The sequence below is a fragment of the Zingiber officinale genome, chromosome 2B (genome assembly GCF_018446385.1).
Source record: "Zingiber officinale cultivar Zhangliang chromosome 2B, Zo_v1.1, whole genome shotgun sequence".
Taxonomy (NCBI): Eukaryota; Viridiplantae; Streptophyta; class Magnoliopsida; order Zingiberales; family Zingiberaceae; genus Zingiber; species Zingiber officinale.
Window position 1 is genome coordinate 127,751,662 of NC_055989.1, and position 13,112 is coordinate 127,764,773.

Here is a 13,112-nt window from a genome sequence, read left to right on the forward strand (position 1 = left end):
GACACACTTGCATTGTTGCAATATGGTCTTTTTTCCTTTCTTCTTGATTGAGTCTTATCCCATAACAACAACTTCTTTTATCTTTCCCTTCCCCTTCTTGAACCATTTTGATGTGCGTAGATTATATACACTTATTTAGCATATTTTGACGTGCATTCACATATTTTATGCATGCTTTATCTATGACTTTCATACTCTTTGTCTTACTTTCAGCATAAATACTCTTTTTTGTTCAGAGATCTGCTCTTGTGTATTTTCTGTCTTCAGGAGTCAAATTTGGAGAAGAAATGATATTCGTGGTTGATCCAACCAACAAGCAAAGGAAGACAACCCTCGTAATCTGAGCCACACGACCATGCCAAAGGAGCGGGGAGGAAAATGACCTTGGCTGTGTGGAGCAGGCAGGCTGTGTAGCTTCAGTAGAGGAGGAGCTTGACATGGATGTGTGGATCCACACGGCCGTGTCACCCTAGCAGGACGACGCTGTGTAGATCTACATGGCCCAAGCAACATATCCACATGGCCGTGTAACATTTTTAGAGAAGAGGCAAGCCCGGGCTGTGTGTGCCACACGACCGTGCAAGGTTTCCAGAGACCAAGATTTGCCAGGCCGTGTGAGCCACACGATCGTGTGAGCCAGCCAGTGGCAGAGCAGTGCACGTCCGTGTGAAGGCCACACGGCCGTGTGACCTTGGCCGAGAGCAAAGTAGTTGGGGCCGTGTGTGCTACACGGCCGTGGCACGTGCCGTGTGATTCCCGTGCCCTGCCCTATATAAGGGGTTCTTCCTCTTTGAGAAGAGGGGGAAAGGCTCTCCCTTTTGGGGAGATCAAGTTTGGGGCCAACCTTCACCTTCTCCAGCCTTGATCCTGCGTTCCAAAGCAATTTCCATCTCTGATTCAACTCCAGAAGCTAGGGATTGGTTCCAAAGATCACTCATCATAACTAGGGAATCACCTTGAAAGGTGAAGCTAGTCTCTATAAGGAGGTGAAATATTTGAGTGCATTTATCCTCTATGCCTTTTTGTGGATTGAATGGTGATGTGTTTCTATGTTGTATGACCATGGGGCGTTGGCGATAGACTACCCCGCTAACAGACTTCATAGGGATCATGACTATTAAATTACTAGAGGTATAGATAAAAGTTCCTTGCTGGTTGACTTCTGTAGGAGAAAACCGGCAACTTCCTGCAAATGCATGACAATTGAGGATAAGAATTGGTAGATCACCTTACATTGAAAAATATCATAATGAAACTGAACTTCTAGAACTCTCATAAAACCCAAGTTCTTACATTTGCTTTTCTATTTCTATTTCGAGTCGCTACTTAGTATATTCACTTCCTTTGTCGATTGTTTAGTTAATTCATTGTGAGACATCTCTAGTGCTTATAACCAGTCCCTATGAGATCGATAATCTTTTTATTATTGACGATGAAACTGTGCACTTGCGGTTGCGTACCAAGTTTTTGGCATCGTTACCGGGGACTGCGTCCATAACATTAGAGATAATCATTTGAGTTAGACTCGACTTTTCTTTTCTTTTCTTTTCTATTACATAGTTGTAACTAGTCTTAGAATTCTATTTTCTCAATCTTATCTTTTATTTCTGATTACTTTTTCTGTAATTTTTCTTGTTACAATTCAAATTCTGCATTTTATATTTTCAGAATTTCAGTTCAGTTTTTCCTTGCTTTTCAAGTAAAGAGAAAATTTTGTTTCTTATGATCTTGTTCTTTGCATGCAAAGATCTAACCTTGCAGGAGATTTGTTACCTTTTGATCCTGAATTGATAGAACATTTCATAAAAGAAAAAAACCTCCCAAAGACATCTAGAAGAATAAGAACACTCAAATATGGTATTCAAACCATTGAAAGATTATAGAGCTCCAAGGTTTGCCCAAGAATTAGGGCCCATTGTTCAGCCAGAGATTCAAGTAAGGAATTTTATGCTTAGACCATCTTTTATCTCAAATATTCAGCATAATCAGTTTGGGGGATTATAGTTGGAGAATCCTTATTCACATCTCATGGAATTCCATAGATATTGTAATGCACTGAAATATGAGGGGGTTCCATATGATGTTATACGACTATTGGTTTTCCCTTTCAGTCTTAAGGATGCCGCAAAGAGGTGGTTTAATACCTTGCAACCTAAAAGTATTAGAACTTGGGATGAGATAGAGAAAAGATATCTGAACAAATATTTTCCTCCACAAAAAATCATACATTTGAGAAATCAGATTTTGAATTTTAAGCAATTTGTCGGAGAGGAATTATATCAAGCTTGGGAAAGATATTCATCTCTTCTACATTCATGTCCGCACCATGGTATCGAGAAATGGTTGATTGTACACTTATTCTATATTGAGCTTTCTTTTCAAAATAAGAATCAGTTAGATTTGGCATCGGAGGATCTTTCATGAGGAAAAGTCTTGATGAGGCATATGAAATAATCTACTGGATAACATCAAATCTTAATGCTTGGTAAGGAAAAAATTTATTGACTTTCTCATCAAGTGCATTAGAGGACAAAGAAAAAGGAAATGGTGAGGGAAATAAACAAGAAATTGTAGATGATGAAATTTGGAATGGTTCCGAGGAAGACATTACTTCGAATCAAAAGAATTTCCAAGATTTATTCCCTTGGTGTTGTAAGTTCAAAAATGTTTGGAGAAAGGATTTCTTTGAATAAGCTTGTTGAAAAGGAGGAATGCTCCAATGTTTTTTATGCAAAAAATAACTTTGATTATGAAGAAGATGAAGAGATGGCATCGGAAGCCGAGGAAAATTTAGGGAAAGAATCTTCGAAGGACGAAATAAAGTTGTTGGAGTAGGATCCAATTTTTCCAGAAATTATGCCGCCTCAACTAGAGTTAAAGACATTGCCACCCAATCTTAAATATGCATTCCTTGGCCTGAATTCCATCTTTCCAGTGATAATCAATGCAGATTTAACTAAATCGGAAACACAAAGATTGATCAATGAGTTAAAATTGCATAGAAAGACGATTGGGTATACCATTGATGATATTAAAGGAATTAGTCTCTCTCTTTGTATGCATAGAATTTTACTTGAAGAAGGATATAAAAATTTAATTAAACATCAAAGGAGATTGAACCAAAATTTGAAAGAGGTGGTAAAGAAAGAAGTGCTTAAGGGATTATTTATCCTATTTCAGATAGTGAATGGATGAGTCCAGTGTATGTGGTTCCAAAAAAAAGGAGGAATGACTGTAATCAGAAATGAGAATAATGAATTAGTTCCAACGAGAATAGTCACGGGGTGGCGGATGTGTATTGATTATAGGAAGCTAAATAAAGAAACTAGAAAAGATCATTTTCCTCTATCATTTATTGATGAGATGCTTGAAAAGCTGGCAAAACACTCATATTTCTGCTATTTGGATGGCTATTTGAGATTCTTTCAGATTCCAATTCACCCTCAAGATCAAGAGAAGACTACTTTTACATGTCCCTACGGAACCTTCGCCTATCGACGTATGTCATTTGAACTTTGTAATGCCCTAGCTATATTTCAAAGGTGCATGATGATAATTTTTTTTCAAATCTGATAGAGAAAATCATGGAGGTATTTATGGATGCTTTTTCAGTTTATAGAAATGACTTCAACACTTGTTTACTAAATATTTCTACGGTTCTTCAACAGTACGAAGATGTAAACTTGGTGTTAAATTGGGAAAAATGTTACTTCATGGTAAAAGAAGGGATTATTTTGGAACACAAGATATCAGAACGTGGGATTGAGGTAGATTAGGCCAAGGTAGAAGTAATAGAGAAGTTACCCCTGCCAATTAATATAAAAGGAGTAAGGAGTTTCTTGGGGCATGCTGGATTCTACAGGCATTTTATCAAGGATTTTTCAAAAATCTCTAAGCCACTAACTAATTTGATGATTAAAGATGTCGAATTCTGTTTTGATGATGACTGCATGGAGGCTTTCAAAAATATTAAAAGTGCCCTTACTTCAGCTCCAATAATCCAAGCCCTAAATTGGGAGCTCCCATTTGAAATTATGTGTGATGCCAGTGATTTTGCCGTAGGAGCAGTTCTGGGGCAAAGAAAGAACAAGATTTTACATGCAATCCACTTTGCAAGTAAGACACTAGATGCAACCCAAGTAAACTATTCCACTACAGAAAAAGAATTTCTAGCAGTAGTCTTTGCATTTGACAAGTTCAGATCCTGCCTAGTGAGTTTAAAAGTGATAGTATATACTGATCATGCTGCCATCCAATATTTACTGGGCAAGAAAGATGTCAAACCACGACTTATTAGGTGGATCTTACTTCTTCAGGAATTCAATTTAGAGATCAGAGACAAAAAAGAGGCAGAAAATATAGTGGCAGATTATTTATCTCGAGTGTAGCAAAATGGGAAAAAGGATGCAGGATTTGAGGCACCTATTGATGATGTTTTTCCAGATGAACACCTTTTGGCATTAGCATTTGTGAAGATGCCTTGGTATGCAGATTTTGTTAATTATCTGGCAAGTGGAGTTCTACCCCCAAATTTCTCTAGGCAACAAAAGAAAAAATTTCTTTCGGATGTCAAGAACTATATTTGGGATGAACCACTTCTTTACAAGAAATGCTGCGATGTAATTATCGAAGATGTGTGCCCGAGGAAGAAGTTAAGGACATTTTGTTCCATTATCATTCTTTATCTTACGGTGGGCATATGGGATATTTGAAAACAATTGCAAAAATCTTACAGGCAGGATTTTATTGGCCAAACTTATTTAAAGATACACAAGAATTTGTACAATCCTGTGATCAATGCCAAAGGACTGGAAGTATAACCAAGAGAAATGAAATACCACTAAACTACATCATTGAAGTTGAGTTATTTGATGCGTGGGGAATAGATTTTATGGGACCATTTCCTTTCTCATGTGGAAACAAGTTTATTTTGGTGGCGGTGGACTATGTGTCAAAATGGGTGGAGGCCATAACTTCTCCTACAAGTGATGCAAAGACAATCATCAAATTGTTTAAAAAGATAATTTTTCCATGGTTTAGCATTCCTAAAGCGGTTATTAGTGATGGAGGGTCACATTTTATAGAAAAACAATTTGAAAACTTACTTAATAAATATGGAGTAAATCATAAAGTGGCAACACCATCATCCACAAACCAATGGGCAAGTTGAAATATCTAATCGAGAAATTAAGGCCATACTAGAGAAAACGGTCTCTACTTCATGAAAGGACTGGTCATTGAAGCTAGATGATGCTTTATGTGCATATCATACAGCTTACAAAACTCCCATTGGTATGACCCCATTCTGGCTAGTCTATGGAAAGTCATGCCATCTCCCAGTTGAATTGGAACATAAATCTTACTGGGCAATTACAAAACTTAATATGGATCTCAGGGCAGCAGGAGAAAAAAAGGAAGCTCCAGTTAAATGAATTTGATGAATTAAGGCTGGATGCTTACGAACATGCCAAATCTTATAAGAAAAGGACAAAGAAATGACATGATCAACACATACTACGTAGGGATTTTAAAGGAGACCTAGTCTTATTATTTAATTCAAAGTTAAAAGTTTTTCCAGAAAGGCTAAAATCATGATGGATAGGTCCGTTCAAAGTTAAAAAAGGTTTATCCCTTCGAAGCAGTGGACATTTGGAAGGAAGAGCTCAGAGTTATTAAGGTGAATGGTTAACGTTTAAAAGGGTATATCCATGGTATGTAGTTAGGGGAGAAACAAATACTTCACTGAACCTCGTCCCCCAGAATGATCTCACACCGGTCGAGCTAATGACCTTAAACAAACGCTTCTTGGGAGGCAACCCAAGGGTTCCTTTAGTTAGATTCAATTTTAGCATTCTTTTTCATTAGTTAATGTTTTTAAATTATTGTTATTTTTGTTTTCAGGTTGTACACTGCTTCCATGAGCTGACCATGATTATTTCATAGGCATGGAGGCATTAGAGAAGTCGGGAAGGAAGGAAATTCAACAATCCTGTACCAAATAGAGCCCGACCGTGTGACATACATGGTCGTGTGACACTTACAGAGGTGGAGGAGCACAAGGCCGTGTGACTCACACTGGTCATGTGAGTTCACTCGAGAAGAAGAAGGATAAGGTCGTGTGATTTCACATGGTCGTGTGAAATTTCCAGAGGAGAAGAGGAAGGAGGGCGTGTGACACACACGACCGTGTGAGCTCAGCTGAGAAGAAGGTAACACTACCCGTGCCATTTGGCACGACCATGTGGAAAAGGCCAAGAAGGAGAAGAAGTAGGCCATGTCTCAAACACGACCGTGTGAAGGGAAAAGGAGTATGGCCGTATGGCAACTCACACGGTCCAACTCAGGTTTTAAAAGTTAGGGCACGAGGGTGTGAGAGCCACATAGTCGTGCCCGCCGCTTGCTCCCTTCTTCTCTCCTCTTCCTCATCTCTTCTTCTTCCCAAAGTCCATAAACCACCCCCTTCCAATTTCTTCATCTATTTCCCTTAAAGTTCAACCTCTCTAGATCCTACAATGTCAAATCTAATTAAGGAAACAATTAGTGCGGAAAGTATTCGACGATTGAACCTGAGTTTTGATAATGACAAAGGATTTAAAGTTAAGGTTATTTGTGATCTAATGTGTTTAAATGAGTTTATAGGAAAAGTCCTAAGGTATCTTAGGCAAAAATCCTAGCTGCGGTTAGGCAGGCAGAAAATCCTAGGGGGTGGTAACCCTAGGTCTTAAGAAGTAGTAACCCTACACTACAAGAAAAAAGTTAATAGACAACGCTTTTAAAGCTTTGTCTTTGTGCCTGAAAAAGCGTTGTTAAAGGCACTGTTGTTAAAAGTCTGCTCAACGACAACGCTTTTAAAGCGTTGTCGTTTGTAGCAAAGACAACGCTTTTGCAACACCTTAAAAGCGTAGTCATATTTTGCAAAGACAACACTATTACAACACTTTAAAAGCGTTGTTGTTTTTTTATAAAGACAATGCTTTTTACAACGCTTTAAAAGCGTTGTCGTTTCAAAGGAAAAAAAATAAAAAAAATTATTTAAAAATCCTTATTTTTATATTTACGAAACTATTATTTTTCTTTTACCATGTCTAGATTCGAATTTTTACATATAATCAACTCAGCTAATGATTTCAAACTCATACCAAAATAATAGAATTCTGAAATTGAAGTAATATTAGTATTTAATTACATGAGAAGCTAGTAAATATCAAAATTAACACTAATTCTGTTTCAAAGTAGATAGTGATATTCACATATAAAACAAAAGAGCACAAACTAATTAGCCGACCTCGAAGCCAACAATCTGTTTACTTCTACTAGCTACACTAAAAAATTATTATCGGCTTGAGAATGGGATACAGTACAGTAATTACTACCACAATACTGAAGAAGTAGCTTGTCTTTCTCAATCTATTACAAGAATAAGCAATTGAATTTTGTCTAGGATCTTTGTGAGCTTTGAACAGATTGAACATGGCCTGAAATATAAACAAAAAATTACAGTCAATAGTTTGAACCAAAAAATTACTTCTACTAGCTATTTTCTATAAATGAACCAAAACTCAATACTCAGAAATGAAATGCTTGCAGAAAGAAAGAAAGAAAGCTTGCAGAAATACAACGTTTCTTCAAACTGCAGAAAGAAAGCTTGCAGAAATGAAACGTTTCTTCACTCTTTCTTCTATCTGTTGAATGTTTAGTCTAGGTTAGTCATTATACTAAGATCCTCTTAAACTTGTCTTGTTAGATTTGTGTGTGCACATACAGAAATGTTCGAAGCTTTAAAATAATTCGAGTTTTGTCATAATTGCATTATTGCATATGTATTGATTCTATACAAACAGGACATGGTGCATGAGATGCATTTCAGAAGGTATAGAGTAGTCAGTTTCCGTGCTAACCAAATATGAAAGTGTCCAAGCTTTTATTTGTCATGAACTCATAGATCAGGATTCTTTCCTCATCCTCGATGCAGTAACCCAGTAGACGAACAAGATTTCGGTGTTGTAGTTTGGCAATGATCGAAACCTCAGTCTTGAACTCATCTGTACCTTGTTCAGAAGCTTTGGACAATCTTTTCACAGCAACCTCTTGTCCATCTGCTAATTTACCCTGATATCTTAGAGAGTGAATGTTAGTTGTCAAAAATAATGTTAAGTGCATATATTAACTTACAAATAAAAAAAAATGTACCATCTTCACCTTGTAAATAAAGCCAAATCCACCCATTCCAACTATATTGTCTCTTGAAAATTCATTTGTGGCAGCTCTTATCGAAACCATACTATATAACGGCAAGTCGAGCTCTGTTTCTTTGGGAGTGGAGGGATCTACTATGTCTGGTTTAACTATTAAAAAATGAACAAGTTATACAAGGTAATAGCTTTTAGATATCACAAGCAACCATTGTTTAATTTCTGTTGCTCGTATGAACAATGAATAGTAGCAAACATACCGAGCTTGCTTCTTCGCTCCAACCATAAAAATGAACCAACACATAGTAACAATAGAAAGCTCAGCACTAGAACAGAAACTTTTATCACTAATGATTTCTGCTTTCCTGAACTCCTTATTGAATCTGCACATGAAGTTGATTTTAGTTCTGCTACATTTTAGTTCATAAAACTAGAAACTGAAAGCTGAATGCATAGTTCTGCACAGGAAGTTGTTACCTAATTCAGAAGCTGCAAGCCGAACGTATAGATCATTGCCGCCTTGTGCAAAAACCCTAATATCCATCAGGTCAGCAGGCCAAGATAGGCACATGTCTCTGATCATAGAAAATGCCACGCAAGAACAGTTCGTCCAGCACAAACTTTGGCACTCTTCCAGGGTCATGTTGCTCAGTGCACTGGCGTTGCTAGTGGTTCCTAAATAGATTTAAACCCCTATAATTAATTTAACAACAACATGGAAATATATATATATATATATATATATATATATATATATATATATATATATATATATATATATATATATATATATATATATATATATATATATATATATATATTAAGAAAGAAATTATGACTTAACAGTGTGTCTATGAGAGAATTTAAGGATGCTAATTAAGTACATGAAACATACTTTATTAGATTGAGCATGTAGCTAATTGAGCTTTCGATTGATTGGTTTCACCTTGTTGAGCTATGTACCTCTTCGATGTGGTTCGCCATTTACCACATATATAGAAGTAAAAAAGAAATAAATATAGTTTTTTTCTCCCTACTTATTTGGGATCAACTACAAGGAAAACTAAAAGCAGAGTGCTAATATGATTGAAGACATAAAAAGACTCCTATTCTTTGCTATAACCATACCTCTATAGAGTTCATTGTTGGCATCAATGAAATAGCATATTTCTTCATCTCAGGAACACTTGTCTGCAAGTAGCTAACAACCATCTGCCAAGCTATCAATCCCCAATCTGCTGCCCTAGCTCTAAACTCAAACAAAGACGGATCAATCTTAGACTCATGCTCTGCGATAAAAGGCGCCAGGAATGTCTCATAGACAAATGTTGCTCCCTAAAATGATTTAGATTTGTAATACTAGTTAGACCAAGTTGTAAGGTAGACATGAAAAAGCTAGTCTAGATAGGAAAAATATAAAAACACTTATTACTTTCAGTATCACTGGATATATCCAACTGAGATTACCCACTTTACATAACTCCAATCATTATTCATTGTTAAGCTAGTTAAATGAAGTATTGTTTAAAAAAAGAAATTTCACAAAATGAACCACAAACAAATTCTGACAATACAAAAGTTCTTAGAATTAGTTAAGTTGTAGAAAGGAGTATCATACTTTTGTCCGGGGATGCCACAAATACAGGAAGGCGCCAAGCTTTGCTCCATAATAGAATGGTAACCTACATGGAGAAAAGGAAAATGATAAGAGGTGTAGATATTGCAACAATTATAAAAAGAAAAAAATTCCATGCTCACCATGAGAAGAGAATATCAGCAAATACTCCCAATTCTCTCAACAATCCAAATAGAATCCTAAAAAGGGAACAAATAATTCATCATGTTTGTTTATGAGAACATATAGACGAATTTTGCTTGACTGACCAATATTGGCACCAGAAACGCAACTAATCAATCTCTTGCTTATTCAATTCTAGGGTCTTGTAACACTCGTAAGATGGATAAGCATAAACAAAAATCAGTCTGTAAAGTATAATCAACACACCAGTTTCTCACTGTAAACATCGCCCAGTCCAAAGCAACAAAGTTTTTTGGTGTCTTACATCAAAACCCTAAAAATGAATGAAGTTAGCATGATCACTCCACCGAGAACCTAATAACAAGATAAACACAAGTTAATCCAGAAGGCTACAGTCTAGTAGCCCTAGAGAGAGAGAGAGAAAAGATGAAACATTTCTATCCCCAAATGTCGGATTCTGAAAACTAAATAGTTAGAGACAAAAGGTTGCCCATTTACATACTGGAACTTCTAATTCAGAACTGAGATCAAATGTTTCGTCGTGAATCGACACAAAAGGTTCAAGAAGAAAGCAAGGGAGAGGGAAAAAAAATGTAACCTAGAGATGACCTCGTCGTTCTTCCATGGACAAGCAAAGCAGATCGCTTACCTTTACGCTGGTAATCGAAGGAAGGGTGAGGCGCCTGAAAGCGGAATAAACTCCGAGAGAAAGAGAGAGAGAGAGAGAGGACGAAGGAGGCTTACTCCTTACTTTCTCCTTCGCTCGACTGGAAAGGGGTTAAGCTCGGGAGCTGGAGTCGCGGTTGAGCTGCCGTCGCAAGGTCTTCGATGACCTGGGAGCTCGACCAGTTCCGGGATCTGCCGCTTGAATAAGGTGTGGTCAAAGAGATTGGGCAGTGTGAAGGAAGCGTGAATGAGGCGACGGAGGCGAAGAGATTAATCCCGTGGTCTTGACGGAGAGGAGTTCGGAGGAGTGGTTCGCGGAGAGAGGTTCACCAAAGAGGGGTTTGCCGGAGAGGAGTTGGATGGAGAAGGCCGCGTGAGATAGTTGGGAGAAGGGTTCGGGATAAAAAACGATCGGAAGATAGGAGTTGGGAGGGGCAGGGATCTCCTGGTCCGCAATTTGCGGACCAGGGGATGGTCCACTGATCTGGACCTTTGATTTGAATGGACCCCATCTTTAATAAGTGGGGTTCATTCAAATCAAAGGTCCACATGTAGTGGACCATCCCCTGGTCCGCAATTTTGTGGACCAGGAGATCTGCTCTCAGTTGGGAGAAGGGTTTGAGTTTTCTACTCCTTACTTAGATCCAACGGTTTGTATTAATCAAGATTTAGATGAGAACTTCACAATAGACAACACTTTTTTAAAAACGTTGTCGTAGACACTAAAAAAAATGCTAATAGACAATGCTTTTTACGAAGCGTTGTCTTTGACCCGTAAAAATCACTAATAGACAACGATTTTTAGAAAAGCGTTGTCTATTAATAATAAAATAATGAAATAGACAACGCTTTTCACTAAAAGCGTTGTTAAAAAAAAATAGACAACGCTTTTTATAAAAAGCGTTGTCGTTTAAGTGTTGTAGAATCCTAATTTTCTTGTAGTGCTAGGCGGAAAGTCTTGGTGGGTCGAAGTCTTCGGGCAAAAGTCTTAGAGTCGGAAACTCTAGGTGAAAATCCTGGTGTCGCGGATTGGGTGGAAAGTCTGGGCGGGTCGTGAAGCGAATGTCCAGCGAAAAAACCTGAAGACTCGGGCGCTGAGAAAAAGTCCAATTGATCTGGAGGTGTTGGAGTGTATACTAAAAGTCTAGCTTTTGTAAACATTTATTTTTAAATAAAAGAATCACATTGGTCAATATCTACATTTATTTGTTAAATGTAATTATTCAATTAATTTATATAGTAGACAACATGGTGTGTGGTGTCACACACAGAAGATCATGTTGACGGTTCTTTATAAATTGTAAACAGTTGCTCACGACTAAGATGGAAAGGAACAAACCATCGGAATAGTCATAGTGTAATTAAGTATTAGTTTATCTTGATTAATAAATTACACTGGTACACTCTAAGTGTATTGAGTATGACCATTTTAGGTAAGTTCTTTTTGTACTGACTTAATAAAAGAACTAGACCTTAGTTATTATGGAAGTGTGTGCTCTTAATCCTAATATAATAACAAACACATATATTTAATATTTATTTCTTTGACTTATCAAAGGGTGAGGTTTAGCTCGATAAATCAATATGCCCGATAAGTTGGGAAATGATATTACTTATAGTGTGTGTTGTTGATTATAGAAGGAATCTGTGTCCTAATTATCTAGGTTGGGAATGCCCCCAAGAGGAGCTCATAAGGATTGCCATGTTAAACCCTGCAGGTGGACTTAGTCTGACATGACAATGAAGTTGAGTGATACTACTCTTGGAGCTAGATATTAATTAAGTGAGTTGTCAGTAACTTACTTAATTAGTGGATATTTGTTATCTTAAACATAGGAAGACTAGCACACTTATGATAAGAAGGAGCCCATAATGTAATTTGGGATTGGTGCGGTAGTGCGATAATAACTCTCTAGTGGAATGAGTTATTATCGATGAACTTGAGTTGTGTGTTCGGGGCGAGCACGGGATACTCAAGCTCATCGGAAGGCCAAAACCAATTTCTCATCTAGGTCCCTGTCGTAGCCTCATTATAGCCTCAAGTACATCCAAATGTAAGACTCTTCTTGGTGTCCAAGAAGGGGGCTGGTCCAATGCTTGGTGACCAAGCAAGGGCCGACCACATCCTCCTCTATAGGGGCCGACCCTTTACTTGGTGACCAAACATGTAGGGGCGGACCATAATAATTCAAACAAGGAAGGGTGTTTTTGAATTTTTAAAATCTTCTCTTCGTAGAAAACTATAAGTTTTAAAAGAGAGATTTTAATTCCAAAAACTTTCCTTATTTGAAATAGGCCACATGTGTTAAAAGAAAGTTTAAAAGATTTTAAAACCTTCCTTTTTTAACCATCCTCATGGTTTAAGGAAAAAAGGAAGATAAGTTTTAAAATTTAAATTTTCTATCACCATGTTAAAAAAGAAAATTTTATAAGAGAAGTTTTAAATTTTAAAACATGGTTTTAATTTTTAGAACTTTCCTTTTTTTAACTCCTAC

General features: G+C 37.1%; 1 protein-coding gene across 1 annotated transcript; it reads right to left on the reverse strand.

Moving 5' to 3' along the window:
* Positions 1 to 7,437: 7,437 nt before the first annotated feature.
* LOC122048681 (G-type lectin S-receptor-like serine/threonine-protein kinase At1g61400) lies at positions 7,438 to 10,667 on the reverse strand. The gene is made up of 9 exons (XM_042610215.1): positions 10,550 to 10,667; positions 10,198 to 10,305; positions 9,951 to 10,007; positions 9,811 to 9,874; positions 8,670 to 8,867; positions 8,453 to 8,575; positions 8,200 to 8,345; positions 7,899 to 8,109; positions 7,438 to 7,475 (listed from the first exon to the last, which is right to left on the reverse strand). The coding sequence occupies exons 3-9, from the start codon at positions 9,951 to 9,953 to the stop codon at positions 7,438 to 7,440; spliced, it is 783 nt and encodes a 260-aa protein (XP_042466149.1). The 5' UTR covers positions 9,954 to 10,007; positions 10,198 to 10,305; positions 10,550 to 10,667.
* Between the last annotated feature and the right edge of the window lie 2,445 nt (positions 10,668 to 13,112).